General features: G+C 50.8%; 9 protein-coding genes across 9 annotated transcripts; 3 read left to right on the top strand and 6 right to left on the bottom strand.

The window, feature by feature from the left end:
- Positions 1–1586: 1586 nt before the first annotated feature.
- BDR25DRAFT_355069 (uncharacterized protein) lies at positions 1587–1894 on the bottom strand (the record flags this gene model as incomplete). Its single annotated transcript, XM_033695403.1, has 3 exons — positions 1587–1607; positions 1660–1720; positions 1788–1894. 3 exons carry the CDS (start codon positions 1892–1894, stop codon positions 1587–1589), a joined length of 189 nt encoding a protein of 62 aa, XP_033547420.1.
- A 119-nt stretch (positions 1895–2013) lies between these two features.
- Positions 2014–5107, bottom strand: BDR25DRAFT_303661 (uncharacterized protein). The gene is made up of 2 exons (XM_033690043.1): positions 4976–5107; positions 2014–4918 (listed from the first exon to the last, which is right to left on the bottom strand). The coding sequence occupies exons 1-2, from the start codon at positions 5062–5064 to the stop codon at positions 2143–2145; spliced, it is 2865 nt and encodes a 954-aa protein (XP_033547421.1). The 5' UTR covers positions 5065–5107; the 3' UTR covers positions 2014–2142.
- BDR25DRAFT_393696 (uncharacterized protein) lies at positions 4988–6612 on the top strand (the record flags this gene model as incomplete). The annotated part of the gene is made up of 9 exons (XM_033698269.1): positions 4988–5139; positions 5184–5257; positions 5306–5362; positions 5405–5585; positions 5617–5703; positions 5759–6074; positions 6113–6324; positions 6371–6405; positions 6468–6612. The coding sequence occupies exons 1-9, from the start codon at positions 5128–5130 to the stop codon at positions 6610–6612; spliced, it is 1119 nt and encodes a 372-aa protein (XP_033547422.1). The 5' UTR covers positions 4988–5127.
- Positions 6613–6955: 343 nt separating this feature from the next.
- On the bottom strand, positions 6956–9380 carry BDR25DRAFT_342899 (uncharacterized protein; the record flags this gene model as incomplete). The annotated part of the gene is made up of 4 exons (XM_033693778.1): positions 6956–7827; positions 7895–8634; positions 8687–8797; positions 8864–9380. The coding sequence occupies 4 exons, from the start codon at positions 9378–9380 to the stop codon at positions 7030–7032; spliced, it is 2166 nt and encodes a 721-aa protein (XP_033547423.1). The 3' UTR covers positions 6956–7029.
- A 513-nt stretch (positions 9381–9893) lies between these two features.
- On the bottom strand, positions 9894–13730 carry BDR25DRAFT_261612 (DNA replication factor C, large subunit). Its single transcript, XM_033686711.1, has 4 exons — positions 13522–13730; positions 13300–13376; positions 10440–13250; positions 9894–10388 (listed from the first exon to the last, which is right to left on the bottom strand). Exons 1-4 carry the CDS (start codon positions 13600–13602, stop codon positions 10040–10042), a joined length of 3318 nt encoding a protein of 1105 aa, XP_033547424.1. The 5' UTR covers positions 13603–13730; the 3' UTR covers positions 9894–10039.
- Positions 13731–13857: 127 nt separating this feature from the next.
- Positions 13858–14772, top strand: BDR25DRAFT_261615 (50S ribosomal protein L16). The gene is made up of 3 exons (XM_033686712.1): positions 13858–13969; positions 14018–14497; positions 14550–14772. Exons 1-3 carry the CDS (start codon positions 13894–13896, stop codon positions 14666–14668), a joined length of 675 nt encoding a protein of 224 aa, XP_033547425.1. The 5' UTR covers positions 13858–13893; the 3' UTR covers positions 14669–14772.
- A 560-nt stretch (positions 14773–15332) lies between these two features.
- On the bottom strand, positions 15333–17320 carry BDR25DRAFT_261620 (sphingosine-1-phosphate lyase 1). The gene is made up of 3 exons (XM_033686713.1): positions 17152–17320; positions 16604–17081; positions 15333–16552 (listed from the first exon to the last, which is right to left on the bottom strand). Exons 1-3 carry the CDS (start codon positions 17247–17249, stop codon positions 15425–15427), a joined length of 1704 nt encoding a protein of 567 aa, XP_033547426.1. The 5' UTR covers positions 17250–17320; the 3' UTR covers positions 15333–15424.
- A 365-nt stretch (positions 17321–17685) lies between these two features.
- On the bottom strand, positions 17686–20312 carry BDR25DRAFT_261623 (DNA/RNA polymerase). Its single transcript, XM_033686714.1, has 4 exons — positions 20112–20312; positions 19775–19888; positions 19497–19703; positions 17686–19243 (listed from the first exon to the last, which is right to left on the bottom strand). Exons 1-4 carry the CDS (start codon positions 20175–20177, stop codon positions 17708–17710), a joined length of 1923 nt encoding a protein of 640 aa, XP_033547427.1. The 5' UTR covers positions 20178–20312; the 3' UTR covers positions 17686–17707.
- A 289-nt stretch (positions 20313–20601) lies between these two features.
- BDR25DRAFT_303665 (uncharacterized protein) lies at positions 20602–22345 on the top strand. The gene has a single exon (XM_033690044.1). The coding sequence runs from the start codon at positions 21003–21005 to the stop codon at positions 21948–21950; it is 948 nt and encodes a 315-aa protein (XP_033547428.1). The 5' UTR covers positions 20602–21002; the 3' UTR covers positions 21951–22345.
- The last annotated feature ends 482 nt before the right edge of the window (positions 22346–22827 follow it).

Raw genomic sequence — 22827 nt, forward strand, 5'->3', positions numbered from 1 at the left:
GCAGACCGTGTATATCATGCTTTATATGCATCGCTGTATAAAATCCTCGGGGTTTTGTTTTTTGGTTTCGTTGTTTGGCAGGTTCAGACCCCCTTTTAAGTAATACACTTTTCCAACCTTTTCTCGGGCTGTGAGGCTGTGGGATGGAGTGGTGCTTGGTTAAGGTGCGTCGAAGGTTTTCTCCTCTTCTGTTCTATGGACAAATGAGATAAGATCACTTGAGGATTGTGCGCTTGTTGCTTGTCTTGCAATAGCAAATGCGCCATGGGACAAGTGTGCGACGAGAATGGGGATGGGGTGGGTTCAAACATACTACTTATAGAATCTCTGGCATATCCTCTTTTCCTCCTTCCTCTCTTCTTCCTTCTTTGTTTGTTGGGGTTTGGTGAACGAGGGCTTTTAGGCGTGCCTTAAGACGCCACTATTTTTTGGGAGTTTGATTGGTATGGGGTGAATATGGTATCCGGGTTGCGATTGTTGTTTTAGTTAATTTCTTGGGAGGGGTGGGGGTGTCTGCAGGGGATGAGGTCGGGATTGGAAGGGATGGAGGAGAGGATTAGATGAATGAAGGAAGTGGGATCATAGGAATGGTAATTCAATATTTGAAAACGATCAGTTTTGTTCGAATTGATAGAGCGTGACGGTGGTCCTCGCTGCTGTGATAAACGCTATGAATGACGTGACCTAACCTCTTATCAGATCATGGCATGAAATGAGCAGGCTTTTGGTATTGCTGTGGCTCTCGGAGAATAACATTTCCCGTGGCCGTATAGCACGTTTGCACACACACCAGTTTCATCGTAGTGTTCTTCTGAGTACGCACGGGCCCCGAGCCCTACGCCCACCACTCGGTCATTCTAATACAGTGATCCATGGTCACTCGCAGCCTGCCTGTTTAGGAAGGTTGATAGAGGTCCAGATGTTTGAAACGCCTTTGATTCTTCTCAGGGAAAGTATCAAGGGCTACGAACTGCTCCTTTCTAAATCTCACAAATAGTTCGGCCTCACGATGTATAATCTCACCGAGGCTGCAGCCTTGCAGGGTGCATGAGTTATGAAAGAAGTAACGTATTGTAGACTGACGGTCTGAGAAGCTATGTCATTTATATAGTATGATGAGACGCCAAGCCCGATGTTGATTGAGAAGCCCATTGTAGAGCCCTCCAGCTTACATTGACTAATAGAAGAGAGTGAATAAGGTGTTCTTCAGTCTAAATCTAATATTTGACGAGGAAATTTTTACCATCTTAGGCGATTACATTAAGTTATGCTAGTTTGTAGGTAGCTCGAAAAAGAAAGGTAGGAGGTGTATGTCCGGTACATGATTTGCAACTTCTGTGGCGGTTTCGATTTGCACCTTTATGATCGCGTATATCTGGAGGGATATGGTCGATCATAAATGGAGTGTCGAATACACTCGTCCTAACGGTATAAGAAAGATTATCTAGTTGACGAAGACAAAAGGTGTGGATATGTAGCCTTGCCAGGGCACGAGTTATAAGAGGAGTCATGTATTGTAGACTAAGAGTCTAAGGAGATATATAATTTATATAGTATTTATAGATGCTAAGCCTGAGGTGTCATGGTTAACTAAGGCATGCCTCAGACTCCCCCCCGGGGAGCCCTGGGCCCGGCCTAGGGCATAGGACGTCCCGTCACGCGATCTAGTACATATATAACGTATTTCACAAGCGAGTGGTCTATAAGCAAATAGTCCACTCTAACAAAATTTCCGCACCTTGTACTTTAATTAATAATGTATCTACTAATTAACCTTTTGTAAGGACGGAGCTCTGTACCACTGCGCCAATACAACCAAAAAGGTGCGAATAATCAACCAGGAGTTGATTCTGCGTACAGAATAGTATATATACCCGTCGAGCGTAAGGACCATCTCGGCCTTACAGACTGCTCGCTTATAGAATACGTGATAAAGAAGTACTTCACCTACTAAGATATTAAAGACTACTAAAGGTGTTATAGATTCGTAAAGTTTAATTAATAATATTATTCATTTTCACACATTTATCATAGAGGGCATTCAGTCAATTAGCCCACTGTTACTCATCATCCCAAACACCTCTATCTAATCAATCCTTCAAACAACTTTTCGACGTTCCACATTCCGCAGACCTAGTCATATCACTCGCAATCCCTCCACTCAGCTTCTACCTCTCTCAACTCCCTCCTTAATCTGTCCCGCTCGCTTCCTCCATACATTGTCCTCATTTCTAGATACCTCAAAAGATCCTTTTTCTCCCTTGCTATCCGACTTTCAATCCGCTTTCGCTCTATCGCCTTTCGTTTCAAATATCCGAAGTCGTCGCTCTCGAGCGCTCGAGCCCAGACACGTCGCATCCTGGTGCTATACAGACAGCAACTCGTACCCTCGATATCCTCACCAGGGACAAGTTGAATCGTCCTATTGAACGATTCTGCGAGCCGAGATTTTTCCTTGATCGCCGGCCAGATGACGTCGTCGTAACACTCTTCGCAAACGGTGAATTCGGGGAGCGAAGGGATGAAGTGCCACGGTTTGCGTAGAGTGGGTTTATCTTTTAAGCATTCACCCTTATACGCGTTTTCTCTCGCCATCAGAATGAAGCGTTCAATGTTAGGGCTACGGCCGCGGAGTTGGGCTTCGGCATCAAGTTCAACGAGGAGGTCGAGGTATTTGGGAAATCGGCGAGAGGTGATTCGAAGTGAGCAGGTTGGTGCTTTCGTGTTTCGAAGCGAGTCTGAAGACGGGATCCTTATAAAGTAGCCTCTAAGGCTTGGGAACAGAGCCTCGACTTGCTTGAAGTCGCATGGACACATGGTGAAGTTTGGGACGGGGGAACCGTCGCGTTGATCCACGATACCATACCATGGTCCTGGGACTTCCTTGTCCTTTGGACACGGCTCACCGAACTCGGTTATAGTAGCGAGCGCATACAGCAGGTCCGGACTCTTTCGTTGTTGCTTGATTGTCAGAAGCCAAGCCAGTCGCATCCAAGGAGAGCTAAAGTCACAAAACCGCTCAACAGGGTTTTCATAGCGCCGAGCTTGTTTGAAGAATACTGCAAATGGCGTGTCTATGAATACACGTTCAAAACAGCTCGGGCAGATGTCGAAGTTCGGACAATTGTCAAGCGTGTACCAATCGTCGTGCATAGTAGAGGGTTCACTCCTTGGGCAAGATGGTAGTGGTTTGTCAAGGCTAAGGGTGTTAGTTCGTTCCTTTCGATGCCCTTCGTTGCTAGACTGCGACCTGATTGAATTAGACCTGACTCTCGCCAACCGTGGAACTTCTTCAGCCGCGGTATGTCGACTTCCTAAAGACGGTCGGAAGGCGGACGAGGCTTCACGTGGCGAGCTAACAACTGGCGAAGAAAGCTTTGGGGAGTCGGGATAGGGTTGTCTTAGACTAGGACTCGGAGGGCCCAGCGGAGGAGCAGGTGTAGTATGCTGATATTGATACGCTTCTTCGGGTGGCATATACACGTCAGTCTCTCTGTCATCCACAGGATATGGAAGAGCGCTCAGCCTAGGAGGTCTTCCAGGGGAAGGAGATTGAACATCAATGCGGGGAGGAACGGGGAGGGGCATGCTTTCATGTCTACCATAGCGGGAGGGGGGCCTTGATCTATCCCGCGTAGCTGGAGGATATGTAGCATGCCAATCGGCGTCGGTAACAGGAACTCGAGGTTCAGATGGCGGCTGCAGAGTTGTTGAAAAAGACAAGGGAGATGCAGGCCTTTGAGGGCCACCTCTAGATGTTGGTCGAGTAGAGGGTGGAGATTCATTCGCGCGGCGCGGAGGAAGCTTTGGGGAGTACGTTGGAGATGGCGGCATTGGGACTTCACGGTGGAGGGGGGAGCTTGGGCGGCGAAGCGGCGAAGCAGGTCGAGAATCTGGGTAGGTCCTAGAGGATTTGGAGTAGCCTGTGTCCACCGGACTGGGTCTACTGAGGGGCCTCTGCCGCGTGCCATTGCTTAGGGATGAACTGGAGGATTGTGGGGACTGTGGAGGAGGGGTCGAGTTCTTGGACGACCCGGGACTACTCAAGGTATTATCGTAGGCCGATCGGGGACTCTGTGGTGGGGGAGCCCTAGGGTCTTTTCTTTCTTTCTTGCAGTCATGAAGCGATGATCTCAAGTCTTCTCGCTGCAGATCGCTCTTGACAAAACTGTATTGGGCAGGCGTTCTTTCGGTTCGCAGCCGGGACGTGTCCTCGGGCTCCATGTCCGAGTCGTCAAACACATCGAGCCTGCCTGTTCGGGGCGACTGCTGCACGGAGTCGTTACGGCTGTGAACAGCAGGTGCCTTAGTTGGTCTCGCATTCTGGTCGCGGGGCGTATCCCACGGGTTGCGCTTGGGAATGGAACTTGGAATGCTGGCGGGCGTGGGAGTGATGGGCTCGGGAGACAGAAAGCACTCGCTAGCCGGCGGGGCAGCAGATTCCTTTGTGGGCTTGGTGTAGGCATACGGCGTTGGAGTGCGCTGGGTGAAGACAGGCGGTTCACTGACATCAGTTTTCAGATGGGGAATGTTGCCGCGCTCAGCGAAGCTCTTGCGCCGCTCCTTTGCGGCCGCGGACGGTGCAGGAGCTACACCAGGATCAGAGACCAAGACGAACCGTCGTTCGCCGCTGTCGTCGTGCACCACTCTTGGCTGCTCGATCTCCTCGATGATGGGGTACTGATCGACACTGCCCCGCGATTTCGCTTCACCGCTCCGTTCGCTGTGCGCAGACCCCACCGGATACTCTCGTGCCAGAGAGATTGCTTCGTCTTCGACGCTGGGCGATGGAGGCCATGTGCGCTTGTTGCGGGACTCGCTGTAGTAAGGGCGTGCGGAGGATCGTTTGGGTAGGGGCGGATTTGCGGCGTAGCGGGGCTCGGGGGATGAGTAGGAGTACCCGCTCTGGTTGTTCAAACTGTAGTCCATGGATGTTAGTTTGACGTCTAGAGCGGTTGGAGTGTGACCAGCATGCCTCGAGTATCCGCCCGAGTCTCGAGACCTCGAATAGTAGGAATCATTGCGCCGGCGGTCGTGAGGGCGGCTGTCGTACGAGTAAGCCATGCACCGCGATGGTGGAGGTCAGGCGAGCAGAGCGCGACCGTCGACGTGCGCATACAAGAAGAAATGAAGGACCAGGTGAGGGAGGGGGAAGAGAGGAAGCGTATGCGATGTCAAGGAAGGGTACAATGCAGAAGATCACATTCTGCGTAGATAAGAATTGGCGGAGGGTCTTGTCAAAGGAAGCCCGCCATTTGTGACGCATCCTCATGCTTCCCTCACTGCGAGTGCCACTTTCCTGCAGCAGCACCACGCCCTATTCAGCCAAGCAGTCCGTGCGACCTCGCATCGACGCCGCCACGTCCGCCAGCCATTAGGGCTGTTCCTGGTGCTCGACCGCCAGTTCGCCCACCATTGACTTTGGCCCTGCTTTGTCCACTCTAAGTTCCGGCTCTCTTACCGTTACCACAACACCAAACCATCTGAGATTTCTCTGCTTTTCTAGAAATTGCAAGTGCTTCATTGCCTGCTTAGTCAATTTCTATTCATGTCTGATCTTCCCACACTCGAACAATTTACTTTCAGTCTAATTAATTACCAACCGCCTTTCCCGAGGCCTTGCTGCAGCACAAGAATGCACGTTGCCGTGAAACCGGCCCAGTACTAACTTACCTTTCCATTCTTCTTCCAGCTAGGAGGCCCGTTCAGCAGCTGTAAACTCTCGTGCAGCCACCCCTGCGACTCCTTCTCGACATAGACAGTGCAGGCAAACAATTGCCGACACCCCATCATCTCCTTCTCTCCCGCGCGCATTACATTAACAGGTACACACTTCATCTTATTTACTTCTACTTTTCTCCTCGCTGTGTTTGCAACACTGCCGGTACATTCCGAAAGAGCGGTGGGAACTCCCAAATTTCGCAGTTCACAGCCACCACTGAGGCCAGCTCACCACATCCCAGCCCTACAGCTCCAGCACAGAGCCTCATTTCGAACCAACACTGGCTCTAGCTTTCAAACTGCAATATTTTTTTCCCGTCTTCTCCACATTTTGTTTCGTAACCCGATCCTAGGTAAGGCAGACTGGGGCTGACCTAGTTCGCCCTATGAGGCAGTCTTAAGGTTAATCTAAAGCCAAGTGCAGCGTCCACTTCCGGTGAGTTCCGGATGCGGTTTTATATATCTTTGCAGCGAAGCCCTAACGTTACTTCGACCGTGCGCCTCACTGTTGCCGCCATCGCTCTGAGGGAGAGGCATATTCAGGACAGAAATTCGCATCCCGTTAGCAGTCTGCCTCAACCTAGCAAGCGATCTAGTAGTTACGTCCTCCTCTAATCATATTGAATGTTATATGATACTATGCTGTCAGATTCCATACTATGCTGTAAGATTCCATACTATGTTGTAAGATTCCATATTATGCTGTAAGATTCCATACTATGCTGTAAGATTCCATGCTCTGCAAGGCACCCCAAGAGCATGTTGGCCCTTCTATATTGGCATCATACAATGGAGAAAAACATGCATTTAATCCAAGGCAGTAGTGTGTGCCCCCATTACACCCTCTCTAATTTTACCAAGGGATATTATTGTTTAAGGCTGTTGGGCTAACGGACTCTGGGCGCCGCAAACATACTCTAAAGAATGTTGCCAATAGAAATAGAGCAGCCTAATAAAGAAAGCCAAAGCTGCAGTAACTACTGCATCCTGTTAACTACCTAAATTAGAACACCTCAAAGGTAATTTAGAGCCAAAGCCTACATAGCTTTTTCTCTATCTAATTCTGGCAAGGGAAATTACTCATCAACTCGGTTCTATTGATGTTCCACAATCTATAATAACGTGCCATCTCCTCACTTTTCAAGTTCTCCATGAGCAGGAAAGAATGTTTTTAGGATCGGCTATTTGTGTGAGTGATCTCAGACACTACATAGTCCTACCTATTATTCCTCATAACAAACAGCTACTCTAGCCCAGACCTCCCATTCAGACTATCCAGAAACTCGGTCAAGAGAGATTATATTGCACTTAATCTGCCTCCTCCATGGCCTTAGCATACTCCTCAGCAGCATGGGCCTTATTCTCCCAGAACTTGACAAGTGCTTGGCGCCTCTTATTCCTGTCCTCAACTCGCATCCCCAAGGCCCTCAAATTAAACCCCAACTCTTTCGCCATATCCACAGCCTGGAGCTTCTCCTCAACACCCCCATCTCCATTCATCAACACCCTAATCACCTCCAACAATCCATCTATCTTAGTCTCACCAGCCTGAACGGCAGCAAAGTACTGATTAATATCACCCTGCATACCAGCCTTTGATACCTCTACATCTTCAATCTGCGCCTCGAGATTGGTAATCTCCCTTATCTTGCGCTCCTTGTCCGCAACCAACTTGTCGATGTAGTGCGTTAGGTAATTGACGTCCTTCCCCCGAAGTGGAATGAAGGTGCGCGCATCCGCGGTTCTGGCCTGGGAAGAGGACCGGGCAATGCTTAGAGCGGACAGCCCTTTCGCGTTTGGTAGCTGTTCAAGGACCTCTGCAGGGATCTCGGCAGGGGTGTAGAGTTTGGCCAGCACGGCACAAAGGCCCTCTTTGGTGTAGGTTTGGGGATCGTCCTTAGCAGCTGCTTCGAGAATGGGGTGGAGGCTAGGGTGCGAGGGGCGGCCTAGGGAGGTTGGGGGCCCCACCGTGTGGACGACTGGCGGGTGTGCTGCGTTCCTGCTGGAGGTTAGACTTGCTACAGACGAGTTTCGGGCGGGTCCTGGAGAAGACGTCCGCGGGGTTGGACGCTGGACATTCGCTAGTTGTAGGGATCCGGAGTCGTGCTGTGAAGAAACATGGAGTTAGTAAAGCCAGAACCCTAAAGATACCATGGGGATCCAGCAAACATACTGGAGCCTCGACCCTCCTCACGCGATCGCTCTCGGCAAACCCAACTCCCGAGAAACTTGCTTCTGGCAATAGAATTCCATGTGTCGCCTGTGTATGCACGCGCTGCCATTCGAACAGACCCGCAAACCCGGGACCACCCCAATCGGGGTCGGCAATGGGTTGAGTCCGCAAGGCTGCGAATCCCCCATCTGAAGCTCGAGCGACATCATCATCGCCACGCCCATCCCAATCACCACGGATAACAGGTGAGAGGCCAGTTGGAGCATCTCGGATCGCAGTCCGAACACTACTCCGGGAACTAAGGCAGTAATGGTCCATTTCCTCGTCTGTGAAACGACGAACTGACAGTGGAGACATAGTAAGCCCACGGTCATGCGTAGTTGCTGCGTCACGCCAGCGGGTAATGCGCTCGCGATCGGCGTCGAAAAGGACTGTGATGGAACCTTCTGGAGTGCTGACAGTGACGGCTGGTGGACTGAGGACTGGAACCGGAACGCCATTATGAAGATTTGGTTCACCGCCACTAGACTCGTCGAACGCACCTAGTGGATGAAGGCTGCCGACTCCATAGTTGACGCGAGCTCCATGGTTGATGCTCTCGTTCAAGCTCAACGTCGAAATTGAAAGTGTGTTGGCAGCATCGCCTAGACGCAGATTGTCCACATTCGGGCTTCGGCGAAGAGCGCGGCCGTGATAAGATGAAGAACCGACTTCTGCAGGTGAGGAGGGTTGTGTTAATGCTGGGGTATACTGGTATAAACAAGTGAAGGGAAACGGGATGATGGTCCTCACCACACTCATTAGAACTCGAGACGCATGAAAGCTCATCTTCTGAGCAAGCCAGCAAGGGACGCATGCGTCTTCTGCCATCGTACCCACGGTCACGGTTCCAGGAGCTAAGACCTATCCGTGAGATTCCTATTAGCGATGTGATTAAAAACATAGAGATCAGGAAGAGATCGTACAAACCTTGAGCAGCTACAGCCGCAACATTGGCTTTCGTCAACGGCTGAGTGGGAACAGGGCGCGGGCGCAAGGTCGCGGTATCGATGGCAAGAGAAGGTGGAGACAACAGTACCGGATTCCAGTCGAGGTCGAGTCCGTAACCATGCTTGTACCCATGCTCAAGGCCATGACCGTCGTGGGATTCCTCTGTTAAGTGTTGAATTACCGTTCTCGAAACCGACGAGGATGTCGTAGGCGACGAATTCGACGCAGAAGACACGCATCCTTCACCACGAGCCCGTCCATTCGGAAACACCACGGGCACGACCTTCACTGAAGCTGGCGCTCGTGGTCGGCATGCATACCCTTTGTACTCGAAAGATGTCGGTCGTTCAACCGTGTTTCGTTGCCCTATACTTCCAGGAGAAACACTGGCATGGCAGCCATTGGCAGGGCAGCCAGAGAGGGAGGCAAAGGTATGGGCAGGCAACCTAGTAGGGTGGAAATCTCCATCATACTCACCTTTCTCAAAAAGTGGCATCGCGAGACTGGATCCCTCTTGCAGCTGACGTGAAGTGTATACTGATATGACGAGGCGTTGCCAGGCGACGTGGGTCGGCAAGTGAGTAGATGAAGGTAGATCGACAAACAGCAGAAATTGAAGGTAGAGTGTTGACGAGGCTAGCGAGGACGGTGGAAAGAGTGGCGACGTTCGTCGTTCACCACGAAGAAGCTAGATTGATGAGAGGTGGTGGAAAGACGGTCAATTGCTCTACTCGAGGGCGGGGACGACAAGGATGGCGAGTTTCTCCGTCAGGCGAACGAGAGAAATTGATGGTGATGGAAATGGAATGGAGAAAGTGGACGCGTTGCGCGTTAACGTGGTGGAGGAGTACTCTTTTGGCGGCGCGTGCTAGCAAAATCTTACACTCAGTGACAGCTCTTTCACCGGAGAAGTGAAATGAAGCCACTGCGACACCACACACCGCCAACTACCAATGACGCCGTACCTTTCCAAATACTGACACATCTAGATTCAATATTTGGTATCCAGCCACACCACTATGATTAATTGCCCCCAATTGCTCATAGACCTTCATATAAACTCCTCTGAACGAAAAATGCGTAGAAGTCCGCCATGCTTTTTGTTTCTTCCAAACATGCCATATAAACGCGTCTCGCAATCTTGCCTACTCCACCTCAAGCCTTCTTGCGACCCTTTGCAGCAGCCTTTCCTCTGCCACGCCCCTTGGGTTTTACCTCTTCACTTTCATCCTCATCAACGTCTTCATCAGTAGCAGCTCGCTTCTTTCCTCTGGAAGGTTTCTGTGCCTGTGCTTTCTTGCCTGCAGCCTTTTTCTTCGGCTGCTTGACGTATTTGTCCTTGGAGAGATCGGTCTCTTCATCATCCTTTGCCTCTTCAGCAAGTTCCCCTTCATCCGATTCGTCGAGGGCTTCTTCGAGGTCGGGTTTCTCTTTCGTGGCTTTTTTGGGCGCGACGATATTGCTCGCTTTCATAAAGGGAAGAGGATGAGACTGTTGATTGTAGCTATTCAAGAACATCAATATGGATAAGTTTAGCGAGAAAATGAGAGCTTACAGTCTAGTAAAAGTGGATTTGGCCTGTGACTCGATTTTCACCTTTTCTTGTTCCATAGGCCCAACACCCAGCTCCATAATCGCATCAAAGTCATCCTTGGTCAAGAAGTAGCTATCCATAAGATCGATGATTTGGGGTACCGACTCCCTGCCCTCCCACTGTAGCTTCTTGATCAACTGCGTCCAAAGGACAGGAACATATTGTTGTCGAACCTCGTGCCGGTCGCCTGAAGAGCGCAGACGCATGTGGGCTTGGATTTCCTTGACCATACGAGTTAGTTTTTGCTGGTTGCTGTTCTTGCCAAGCCAGGATGTGAATCGTGTCTGATGCCCAGCTGTGCTGCCTGCGACGAAACTTGCTGGTCGGACAAAACTGAAGACCGCATGTGTTGGCATTAAACTCCAATGTTGTTGAGAGCCATGGATCATTCGATCAACCATATCGCCATCACTAATACTATCGGCAGCATCAGAGACGAGCTCCAGTAACTTCAGGTTCTTCTCCTTGCCGTGGTAACTCAGGGCACGCATCGGGCTGGTACCGAGATAATTCTCTTGAAGCATGAGGGGGCTGAATTCGTGGTCGTTGAAATAGAGTTCAATTTTGTCGTTCAGGGTAGCCTTGCTGCTCGCAGCAAACATCCCACCACCGAGAATCTTTTGAGTGATGTCCCAAGGCTTGAGAATGACGTGCTTTTGCCATGCTTTAGACATCTCCTTGCCCTGGTCGAAATCCATGGCTTTTTGGTCAAGCTTGGCAGTCGAGACCATATTGACCACTTGACGGATATCTGCATGACTACCTTCAATCAAAGCATTGATGACAGGAGCTGGCATCTTCAATCCTTCTCTATAGGCAATAGTCATAATGCGGGAGCGAATTTGATCTACAGTCGGTCGTCGGAATGGTAGATCGAATGTAACATAGTCAAATGGCTTCATCTTTGGCAGTCGCCTGTCGTTGCAGATAAGGATCATCGGAATCTCTGACTTCTTGCAGACCGCAGCAAGTGCTCCAACACCACCTCGGTCGCCTGCAGACATGCCATCGACTTCGTCCATGATGAGTACCAGCTTCTTTTTCGATGTTTCAACCTTCTTTCCGTTGCCAGCAAAGTAGCCATGCAAGGATGTAGTGCTGAGGACACCTCTCAACCCTTCCTCCACAAGCTTTTTGCTGCGAGTATCACTAGCATTACTCTCGACGATATCGTAGCCTTCCAGCTTAGCAACGAGATGCGCTGCGGTAGTCTTCCCAATCCCTGGAGGTCCATGAAGCATAACCGCTCGGAACACACCACTACCGTCAGGACCAGCAAGCTTGAAGCCGGTCTTGTGGCTCTTCGGAAATCGGGCCAACCATCGCTGCAATTTCTCGACCGTAGCTTTGTTTCCGCAGATCTGGCTGAGCGCCGTTGGAGCATATTTGGTCGTCCATAAACGTGAATCAACAGAAGGAACTGCATCTTTGTGGATAGCAGAAGTCGTAGCAGAGGTAGTTTTGCTACCTCTGGCGGTCCCTGCCCCAGCCAAACTACGTTTCTCCTCTTCACGACGCTTATCCTCTTTATCCATTTCCGCAGCCTGCTCTTTGATCTTCTCTTCTTCTTTTCGCTGCTTCTCCTTATATGCTGCTTGCGCTTTGGAGTCTCCGACATGACCACGGGCAGAAAGCTTCTCGATGAGCTGGGACAACCCATCTTCGTCAATGGTCTTGATGTTCATCTTTCGAATCTTCTCGAGCTTGCTAGGGCCAGCATCTGTCCCTAGGATCACAAAGTCCGTCTTGCTGCTTGGTGCACCGGTGACTTTGCCGCCATGACGTTTGACCAATTCCTGAGCTTCCGTTCGACCCCACCGGTGCAATACACCAGTAAAGACAAAGTTCAGACCGGCAAGACAGGTTTCGCTACCAGAAGGCATGTCCCCGGACGACCCCTCAGTGAGTCCTGCGTCCCCACGCCCAGCATTGGCTCTCCAATCGAACTTGCCTCCTTCTGTCTTCGGTGGAGGTGTTGGTGGGCGTACGAGAGGGATGCTATCGTAGATTGCTTGGACAATAGCGTCTTCTGACGCATCTTCTCTCTTAGCCTTCTTCTTGACTGGTGACTTCTTAGTATCGGATTTCTTTGGACGGCCTCTCTTTGGTACGCTATCCTCCTCTTCATCCTCGTCCTCGTCAAGCTCGGGCGACTTGCGTTTCCGGGCTGCGGGTGTTCTCTTGCTGGGCTTGCTCTTTGGAGTCCGCTTTCCCCCATCCGGGACAACGAAGTCATCTTCAGGATGGGCGTCTTTCATGTCTACATCTTCCACCGAGTCAATGTCATCATCGACTGGTAGTTTCTTTTTCTGTTTGGCTGGCTTCTTAGGAGTCCCGCGATGTGGCAAAGTAATTGGTATATCATCGTCGTCATCGCTTTCGATATGGACATAGTCGTCCTTGACATTCCTGCTGTTTGCCTTAAAATCTGCACCAAATATATCGTCAGCTCCATCAAGGTCATCATCTGGAAAATCATCTAGAAAATCATCATCGTTCTCCACGTAAGAGACAGGTTTCTTTGCTCGTCCAGAAGTCTTGCCATTAGCCACCGGCGTAACCGTTTTTGAAGCTCTCCCATTTGCCTTCACTGGAGTTGCTTTTGGTGTAGCCTTCGGGGTTGCTGCGACAGCCTTCTTCACCTTCACAGGCTCGGATCGCTTGGGTTTGTTCTTGCTACCGAAAAAGGCTAATGTGGTAGTCTCTTCGCCTTCGAGGGAAGGTTCGCGTTTCGCCTTCTTCGGCGGGGGTTTCTTCGGCGAGGTCTTCGGTCTGATTGCAGTGAGCTTCATACGGCTGGAGCGAGTACCATGAGCCTTACTTTACTTCCTCAATCTCCTCATCTTCCGAGTCCTCGATAACGCGCGATTTCTGAGGTCTTCTTGTGGGCTTCTTGGCCTGTAAAGTAACAAGAACAAATCTGTTAGCTCGCCCTCTCGCCATGTCGAATTGATAGCATGAAAGTTCGTCTGAGAGAAGAGAATGCGTACGAAGGCAAAGAAATAGGCTTCCAAACACTGAGAATCCTCAAAGGTGGACATACCTCTTCTTTCTTTGCGGGCGTACTTTGGCTACCCTGAGAAGCCCTCCCGCCACCAAAAAAGCTCCGAATATCCGCCGGCATGCTGACGCAACAACCTTTCTCTCGTACCAAATAACAGCCCGTCTGTAATGCGTCAATGAAAAGTCGTGGTTGTTGTCGACAGGCAGCGAGGGGCAGACTCGGGGGACAAGGGAAGTCGCTCACAACGCGTTCTATCACGCCTGCGCCTTGGAAGGAAGAACGCGATTCGCGAAATCACTTTAGCACGGGACGCGCTTTCCCGATGGGGTCGACGCCGCACTAGCCACACTTGCACCTTAAACCTGACAGTTTGACCCAACTTCCATCAACGCTCTTCACAGAACAGTCGGGATGGTGTTGCCCAGGATATCTGCGAGTTTGGTGACTCAATTGAACCAGATATCGATATCGGCAGCAAGACCGCGAAGTACATTCCCTTCAATCACTCCCTTGTGTATTCTATTGACGTTTGCAGTACCATCATCCATCCCGCACTTCCTCGCACCTGCCTTCAACCCGTCCATTCGCACTTTCTCCATCACACCCCTCCTCCAGAACTGGCTCGCCCCCAAAGCTGGCGAGTCCAGGAAGTCGCGCAAAGGTCGTTGCCGGGTGCCCACAGGTGGTAGTCAGCGGGGCACCACGGTCGTATGGGGCGACTACGGCCTACGGATGCGTGACCATGACCGCCGCGTTTCCGCCCAACAGTTTAAGATCGCAGAAGACACAATCAGGAAACGCTTGCGAGGTATGAAGTTCCGGCTGTACATGCGGGTCGCGGCCAACATTGGTGTGTACACGAGTGGGAATGAGAATCGTATGGGGAAGGGCAAGGGAAGCTTCGATCATTGGGCTGCGAGGGTGGCGGTGAGCAAGATTATATTTGAGATTAAGGGTGATTTGCACGAGCAGGTTGTTAGGGATGCGTTTAGGTTGGCGGGGAATAAGCTTCCTGGTGAGCAATCTCTGACCTAAGGTATTGTGGGAAGATATCTAACCTGGCTCAGGACTGTATGAGTTCGTGAAGAAGGGCGATCCGCCAGTCATGGGCATCACAAAGGTTGGCGTTAATGGCATTACCGAGGCCGATCTGAAGAGGCCGCGGAAAAAGCTGGCTTTGGAATAGACTCCGGCGAGAATTCCGTCGAAGACTTCCTCATCAGTTGATGTGTAAGAAGCTTAAATTTTCTATTATAGAGATGATGAGTAGAATTTTTTAGCATACAATGCGTATAATCCCTATTGTCACTGTTACTCTTGCAATCCTACAGGCAATGGGTGAATTCACTCCCATCCTTATCTGTGAACCGGTCCTAAATCTGCCTTCATGCCTAGTCTAATTCCCTAGATCGCTTCCGAATTACGATTTGCGAGGAAACTAACCTAAAGAGGAGGTAGACTTTGCAGGTTGCATATATTCTGCCGTTCTACTTTCCCTACCAAAGTTATATGCTTATTTATTTATTTATTTATTTACTTATTTATTTATTTATTTATTTATTTATTTATTTATTTATTTATTTATTTATTTATTTATTTATTTATTTATTTATTTATTTATTTATTTATTTGTACACTCACACATACACAACACTTCAAATAGCTAGTTGTTACTAGAACTTAGGAGGGGATTTACGTTTCTAGCTTCTGTCTTGAAATGAGCACTGGTTGACGCTGAAGTATGTGCAGAGGAGCATCTGTTCTCGAGAGCTGGCTGGTGAGAGAGGAAAAGCGAGAGGAATTCTTTTATCCTTGATCAGGAAGCTGAAATGTAAAGGAGGTATTAATAACTTTAGTATTGCCTTGAACCCCACCACGGTTGAGATTGGACCCTCATGACGCAGCAAGTTGCTAAATTACTCAATCTTACGATTACACACGGCTACGCTTTGTACAGTGTGTCCAAGAACCCCTTCGCCAAATCCACAACAACCGTCTTGTTGGGCAAGCTCCCAGCAACGCCATACAAGGCCGCTGCGTCTCCTTTTACCGCGCCCTTTGCCACTTTCCCTCCCGCAATCGTTTTCCTTTCTCGCTCTCGCACCTCCTCCGTAACCTCGACTAAATCCGCGATCAACTTATCGGCAGCCTTCACGATCGGCAATGTGACAGCGACGTGGATAGCTGGCGGACTCTGCAAGGCATTAAGATGCCATCCCTTGTCGCTCATCCCGTCTGCAATGTCATAGATGTCAATGGTGTTCGACAAAAACGCGACAACAGACACTAGTGGACGACCAATGACTTTCAAATCAGAATTTAGTTCTGGTTTTTCGCGGATCGCACCCTCGATTTTCTTCATAGCCCCGACAATCTTGTGGCACGCATCGATGTATCCGCTTTCACCTTGCTTGACCAGAGAAGCCCAACAACCGGCAATAAGTGCGCCGGGTCGAGACCCAGCGATAGAGGGGGAAGCATAGACGCCGCCAGACCAGTCGGGTGAGATGAAGTATTGATATTTGCGGAAAGCATCGGAGCGGTACAGGACGGTGCTGTTGCCCTTGGGCGCGAATCCATATTTGTGAGTATCGCAGCTAATACTAGTCACACCCTTTAGGCGGAAATCGAATGGTTCAGATTCGAAGCCTGCCTTTGAGAGAAGAGGGACTAGGAAGGAGCCTAGGCAGCAATCAACGTGAAGCGGGAGCTTCTTCTTCTGTGCGATTCGAGAGAGGCTGGAGATATCGTCAATGATGCCATGAGGGAAATTGGGCGCAGATCCGACAAGGAGAATAGTGTTGGGGTTAACCATGCGGGAAACAGATGGGAGGTGGACTTTGTACTGCGGGGCTCTGCAGTCGATGAGGTGAATCTTGATCTTGAAGTATTCCCCAGCTTTACGGAACGCGGTGTGGGCAGTTTCTGGAATAATCATTTCGGGTTCGGTAACTCCACGTTCGTGGAAGGCTTTCTGCCGAGCGCTGAGACAAGCCATGAGGATGGATTCGGTGCCCCCACTAGTGGAGACGCCAACAGCTCCCTCTGGAGCTCCGAAGAGGGAAAGAACCTGAATACCATGAGTCTATACCAGGTCTCAGATGCCAATTGAGGATCCTACCATAGCGACTACTTCAGCCTCCATCTTCCTGACACCAGGGAACACGTCCGGATGAATAGGGTTCGACACAGTAAACTTCCCAAAGGCTTCCGTTTGCAACTTCAAAAGCTCATCACCCCCATGATATACAGCACCACTAACCTTCCCATCCTCCCACCTTGTATGCTCCATTACTTCAAGATCATTCAGCGCCTTCCTAACCTGCTCTTCCGACCATCCCTCGGTAGGGAGCGTTATCGTGCGTTCAACACCCGGTCCCGTCGGCACCAATCTCCTCTCCAATTTCATGATAGACTCAGCGACTTGGGTTTGCACCTTTGTGCGCACACCGGGAAGACGTAAAAATGTGCCATATAGGGTTCGTCGCGTGTACCTGTAGACATCGGCGATAGAACCAGTGATGCCGCGACCTTTGAGTTGGTAGAATAGTCGACGCGTCCATCGGAGGAGGAAGAGAATAAATATTATATTACGAAGACTGTAAGACTGAAGCGATTAGAATATTATCGCGCTACCAGAGTCCCAAAGGATGCTGAATGGCGACATACACATCAAGATTAAGCGCCACAAGTTGCCCTCTTGCGGAGCCCTTCCTCGCTTTGAAAGTCTCCCGGAGACTGACGGGCAGCCTAGAGGAGCCTGGCATTGTTGCTATTACGAATTTTAGGGGGGAAGAGGAAGATTGGCATCGCAGAATTTGAAAGAGATGGGCAGTAGTTATGTCGACGTGCGCCTTCCAAGTTCGATTCTAGCTTTCACATGTACGCTCCCCGATGTAATGCCGGCCGAGGATATATCCGTGCTTATCGGCTTTCCGATTCCGGTTCCGGAAAGGCTGGCTTGAACCGGCAGCAGTCAACATCGAATTTGGGTGGCGTTGCGAGACCCTGCCCATGTGGTATTATTTTTAATTCTAGGATAAAGATCTACCTAGCTAGGCATAAAAAAAGCAGATCACATGGGGCGGAAATTACTCAATCCTCTTGATCGTGTGTACTTCCAGTCACAGTCACATGAAATCAATTAGCTGTGAGCCTATGCAGTATTGCAAAGTTCTAAATAGACAGACGGTAGCATCTAAACATAAGTCTAATAGGGTATTATCTACCTAAACACCGAGCCGTGAAAGTGCCAACGATCATGAGCTACCATGGCGAACAACGGCATGATCGCTCCACACTGGTCGCACCGAAAAGTCTCGTTCATGTTGTCTTCTTCGTCGGGCTCCCAGGTATCCCCCTCTGCAACTTGGTCTTGAGATCGCGTCGGTATGTCCTCAGACCCACCTTCCATTCCCCCTACTGCTTCTACCGCTTGTGTGCCAGTGCCTCTCTCAGCCAAGTCCAATTCCCTCTTAACTGAATCGGCTTCTTCATCTTCAATCCTCCATTGTTTCAGCACGTTATCCTGTTGCTTAAACATTTTTGAGATATCTCGGCCCACACCACCCTTCCCACTTGCGGCAGCGACCATGTTCGTTGCCGCAATGTTGACCAAACTCAGATTCCATCCGCTCTTCTCATGGTGGAGTTTGCGAAACAGCGGAATTAAAGTTTCTGATACCAACCGTTCCGCTAAAGCGTCAGAGTTCTCTTTGAGGCTGAAGATAAAGTTTGGCATGGGGGACGAACGGGAAATCCGAGCAAACGAACGGCTTCGACTCCCATCATGATTCTGTGGCGTCCGTGGGCGCGTGGAGAGTCGGAGTGTTTTCGGAAACGCAAGCCAGCGTTTCGCGGCACCATCGGTAAAGGAAGCGCTGAAGGCACTTGCTTCAAGATTTTCCTGGCCTTGATCTTCCTTTTCCTCCAGAAGATCCGCATGCATTCGTTTTAGTAGACTTATTGCTAATACGCGGAGTTCTTTGGTCACCTCCTCCAATGTATTCAAACGTATGTAGTAACTATCTTCAATGCTAATTTGTTTAGGCACTTCGCGAGCTTGACCGACTTCAGTGTCGTCACTGCCGTTAATCAAACTCCAGATCTTGACGCCAATCCCATGTGGTGTACTAGGACCTCCGAGCACCTGTTCCAGCATGTCAACGCTTATGCCTGGGTGATTTCGAACATCGGCGACGAGGACTTTCTCTTTGGTGCCACCGTACATCAAGCCGGTATCAGACTCGAGTGGCTTCCCTAAGACATGAGCTCGAAGCTTCTGCGCAAGCTTAAAACCAATCCCGGGTATCTTTCCGATTTCATGTCCATCGATAAACGACGTCACGTTATCGAGGTGATCGGTATCAGGGTTAGGAACATACGGCGGCAACAACGTCGTTTGATCGTCAGGCTTATGCAGGCTCCCTACAAGTTTAGACAGAAGCTTGTTGGTGGACACCCCCACGGTGCAGGTGTAGCCTTTCTGTGAGTGAAGTTGGTGGCGTAGGTGTTCTGCAAGATGGGATCCCAAATGCAATCGGAGCCGCAGGGCATCCGTGCCAAATTGGGAGGCGTCTACGCAAAGCTTATCATTTGATCCATCCCCATCCGGATAGGTGCGGCCGGCACATTGAGAGGCGTCAAACGTAAACCCGGCTGTTGGGTCATTTTTGGAGAGACAAAAGAATGAAGTCTCCAGATCATGCTGACTTACAAGCCCGAGATTATAGTCGACGATGTCTGACACATCCATAAACACCTATTGTCATGTCAACAAATGTTTGGAGCACTCATGCGTGAAACGGAACGCCAACTGAGGCCAGTCCACCTTCAAGGCTAGCTGCTAGAATCAAGTAGGCAGCTTACGCGATGCAAGATCTAGGCAGAATTTGCAGTCTTTCTCAAAGCGATTCTTAGTCACGACGGCGAAGTGGGCCAACTGAGAGCAATATGGAAATAGAATACGAAGACGAGAATGTCTTAGGCCAAAACAGCCGCGGCGGTGTTAAGACATATGGAATCTGCTGACTGAAAAGAAAGGGCTTACTTGCCTCATCGAACCCAAGTCTTTCTACTTTGGAATTCCAGGAAAAGTTCTTGAGAAAGGCGTAGAGCTCTTTTGAGGCATTCCTAAATCGCGTGAGATCTTCGCCTAGCACAATTACTACGTCGGGACAAATGCGCTTCGCGTCCGTGATGAGCTGCAGCTTGTGCAGGCCCTGGGCAGGGTCAGCGGTAAAGGCTGACATCACTCCGTCAAACAACATTGACGGCAGAACAGGATGCGTACTCGTCTGCGCGCCTCGTAGTTGCATGTGACCACAATCTGTTTCTGCTGCACAGCCAGTGGCACGCTCTTCAGAGCCGGGGTTTCAGCTTCGAATACTGAAGCGTAAAAGCAGTCCTACGGAGAGGGTGACCAGTGACCAGTGAGCAGTCTGCCGGTGCCGTGACTGATAGATGCACCTACATAGTCCTGCGGTCAGGAGAAAGATAAGACGTTAGCAACGCCCTCGCTGTTAATAAGACCGACAGTCGTGAAAGATGACGATGTCGGGGATTCTAGCTGCAGGGCAGTGCTGCAGAGCGAGCCTGGCTGGAGGTGCTCACTGCTGACCAAGACATACAAAATGGATGATGATGGAGTCGAGCTGCCGCTTGATGAGCCTCCTCCTTCGCGGGATGGAGTCCATGACAGGCGTGCGCTGAGAGGGCTGTTACAGACAGAGGGAGTCCGAGGGCGGGAGGGGTGGAGGTGACGATGTTTGGTTTGGAGGGGAGGAAACGGGGGCGTGCGGTGGAGCTGGAGCCTGTAACGCAGCTTCACTCTGGAGCGGAGGGTTGAAACACGCATGAAGCATGAATCCCAAAACTTAGGGGACCGGCCGAACGCGGCGCGTATTATTGCCAATACTCCACGACCATCACAGCGCTCAGCAAGGTGGAGAGGGCTCGGACGTCTATTTTGCCACATGCAGGCCAATAATAGCTGCGGGCCAAAAATAACCCCCATTGGCTGGGCTCGGCGGCGCTCAAACGGAGGCGCTTGCGCAACACGCAGCACACCCATGCCCCTTGAGCGTCCATCTGAACCCTCGGAGCGCTCCTAACTTTCGACACTCACGCTGCAGAAAAATAGCCTCCAAAGCCAGCATGCCAGTCCCCAAGGCCCGCCGTGCTGGCTCCACGCCTCTATATATCTGCGATTCGCCCCTCGAATCCCCCGAATGCGCCTCCTTGAGCTGATCGCGCCTCTGCGTACCCGCTTAAGCCCTGGTTCCCACCTGCTTCCACCGTCAGCAGCCGCATCCCCAGAATACGAAGACGCCTGCGCCTGAGTCCTCAAGACGGCTCCCCTCCCTTCTTATCAGAGCCCACCTCCTGCTCCCGAACGGGCCTGTTACACGGTCACGATCCGCGCCCGCACCGCCAGGCCCATCCGCATGATGCTTTCGACTATATCACACTTGATGTCGCCGTCATTCCCCAAGTCGTGTGAACACCTATCGTCCCCCACCATGTCGCTGGCCATATTACCGCAACGGCAGGCCCAAGCCCGCCCTCCCACCACCGCCGAAGTCGCATCCCCGCGACCCAAGCTGCACATCAACACCACCCAGCTACGCACCTTTGGCAAAGGCTCCACCAGCCTACGGCTCGACACGTTGAGCGCCGTCTCCCCAACAGTGCGCAACACCTTCTCGAATGCCTACGACGTCCCGGCTTCTGCTGCGCCCGCCCTTGGTCGACCCTCGAAACCGCGACTATCGATAGACAGCTCCTTCTCCGCGCCGCCCAACCCTCAGAGCTCCTCCACCCCAAACTCGGCCTCGACGCTATCGTCTACACTTACATCCGCTTCCTCCAACGAGTCCGCGACCATTTCGATACCATACAAGCAACCCCACAACGTCACTTCCATCCTATCCAACAGCCCCGCCCGACCGTTCATTCCTCGAAAGATGGCGCCCGTCCGTCCTCTCTTCCCTGCAGAGAAGAAGGTGTCGTTCCGCACGCCGCTTGAAGAAGAAATCAAGACTGTGAAATACACCTTGGCGCATTCAGACCTAGAATCCTCCATCAGTTCGGACTCCACGGTTTCCTCCGTCGAGACCACCGCATACTCAGAACAGGAGTCTTCCACCGTTTCGCTATTAATCGAATCCTCCGCTTCGTCATCCCCCAACTTCCCTTCTTCGCCGTCCGTTTCGTCACCATCCGAGCAGTCAAATTCGCCGGCTTTCTCATCACTAGAAGGATCACCTCGGCCGAGAGGGCCGCGCATAGGGGAGAAGAGGGATTCCTCATCATCAGAGTCTGACAGCGACTCATGTCCGGAGACGCCCGTTGCAGGTCGCCGGAAGCGAAGAAGAGACTGGAGGTGGACATTGGGGCCGCTACCCGGCTCTGACAAGTCCTCTTCTTCGACTACAAGCGACAGAACCACCAGCGAAGACAGCAATTAATACCAAACTCTGTATTCAGAGTGATCGTCATCATCATTATCACGGCGTTTTGGCGGCATCAATCCATCGACTTTATGGATAGGAGAGATAGGCGGCTTTTTTGGAAACAGCATTTTCATGGTGTTGTCACATTTATGATACCACGTAGCAAAGAAACGGGGACAGAGTTGGTGGCGCATTGATAAACATTTAACATATGTGTGTATATTGTTTTCGCAAATGGAGCATATAGCATCGCATATAGGTACTCAGCTCGAGGGGAGGGGGTTCTTTCAGCAAGTCTCGAGACACGATCTCACGACATGGGCAGAGCGCATCATAATCGCATTGGATAGCCTAATCAGGAGAAGGGCAAGAATAAATCGGAGAATTTTCTTGCAATGAATGAAAACCTGTCGAGCTTGCTTCGTGATCTGCAATGGCTTATCTACTTGTGGTGTGAATAGCCGATCCGGCTCAACTCTTAATTGGACCTCTGCGACTGCTTTGGCGGTGTTACATGCTAATGCTTGTAAGGCATTAACTGGAGTTAATGCCTAATAAGATGCATCGTTCAAAACATGTCGAGCCCTTGTCATGGTTTCACTCTTCTGTTTCTTGTGTTCTGTTTTGCATGAAGTTTCGGTTTCGGTTTTAAGGTCGCGAGAAGTGGGAGATCAAACGGAGAATGCCACGCTTGAGCTCCACTTTCAGTGCACTAGGAGGTTAAAGCAATTATTGACATACGTTGCCACTAAGACGGCATTTGCAACCTTGCGACGCCACTGTGGACGTGGCTGATGTGCCCATCAGCAGCGCTCGGCTTCCACAGCGGAGACCAACTACATGCTCCGCCGAGCTCCCGGAAGGGTAACGTGTTTTATCAGTAAGCTGCGCG

Source organism: Lindgomyces ingoldianus, assembly GCF_010093535.1.
Source record: "Lindgomyces ingoldianus strain ATCC 200398 unplaced genomic scaffold BDR25scaffold_16, whole genome shotgun sequence".
Classification (NCBI taxonomy): Eukaryota; Fungi; Ascomycota; class Dothideomycetes; order Pleosporales; family Lindgomycetaceae; genus Lindgomyces; species Lindgomyces ingoldianus.

Excerpts from the sequence above, each read along its gene's own strand:
- BDR25DRAFT_303661 (XM_033690043.1), bottom strand. The coding sequence starts at position 5,064 with ATGGCTTACTCGTACGACAGCCGCCCTCACGACCGCCGGCGCAATGAT. Across the intron at positions 4,919-4,975 it reads GACTCGGGCGGATACTCGAG|TTTGAACAACCAGAGCGGGT; the intron begins GCATGCTGGTCA and ends CATGGACTACAG.
- BDR25DRAFT_261612 (XM_033686711.1), bottom strand. The coding sequence starts at position 13,602 with ATGCCGGCGGATATTCGGAGCTTTTTTGGTGGCGGGAGGGCTTCTCAG. Across the intron at positions 13,251-13,299 it reads GAGGAGATTGAGGAAGTAAA|ACCGAAGACCTCGCCGAAGA; the intron begins GTAAGGCTCATG and ends CACTGCAATCAG. Across the intron at positions 10,389-10,439 it reads AAATCCACTTTTACTAGACT|CTACAATCAACAGTCTCATC; the intron begins GTAAGCTCTCAT and ends GTTCTTGAATAG.
- BDR25DRAFT_261615 (XM_033686712.1), top strand. The coding sequence starts at position 13,894 with ATGGTGTTGCCCAGGATATCTGCGAGTTTGGTGACTCAATTGAACCAG. Across the intron at positions 13,970-14,017 it reads ATCGGCAGCAAGACCGCGAA|TACCATCATCCATCCCGCAC; the intron begins GTACATTCCCTT and ends TGACGTTTGCAG. Across the intron at positions 14,498-14,549 it reads GGCGGGGAATAAGCTTCCTG|GACTGTATGAGTTCGTGAAG; the intron begins GTGAGCAATCTC and ends AACCTGGCTCAG.
- BDR25DRAFT_261620 (XM_033686713.1), bottom strand. The coding sequence starts at position 17,249 with ATGCCAGGCTCCTCTAGGCTGCCCGTCAGTCTCCGGGAGACTTTCAAA. Across the intron at positions 17,082-17,151 it reads GTGGCGCTTAATCTTGATGT|TCTTCGTAATATAATATTTA; the intron begins GTATGTCGCCAT and ends TCAGTCTTACAG. Across the intron at positions 16,553-16,603 it reads AGGCTGAAGTAGTCGCTATG|GTTCTTTCCCTCTTCGGAGC; the intron begins GTAGGATCCTCA and ends CATGGTATTCAG.
- BDR25DRAFT_261623 (XM_033686714.1), bottom strand. The coding sequence starts at position 20,177 with ATGGACTCCATCCCGCGAAGGAGGAGGCTCATCAAGCGGCAGCTCGAC. Across the intron at positions 19,889-20,111 it reads ACTCCATCATCATCCATTTT|GACTGCTTTTACGCTTCAGT; the intron begins GTATGTCTTGGT and ends CCCTCTCCGTAG. Across the intron at positions 19,704-19,774 it reads ACTACGAGGCGCGCAGACGA|GGCCTGCACAAGCTGCAGCT; the intron begins GTACGCATCCTG and ends GACCCTGCCCAG.
- BDR25DRAFT_303665 (XM_033690044.1), top strand. The coding sequence starts at position 21,003 with ATGTCGCTGGCCATATTACCGCAACGGCAGGCCCAAGCCCGCCCTCCC.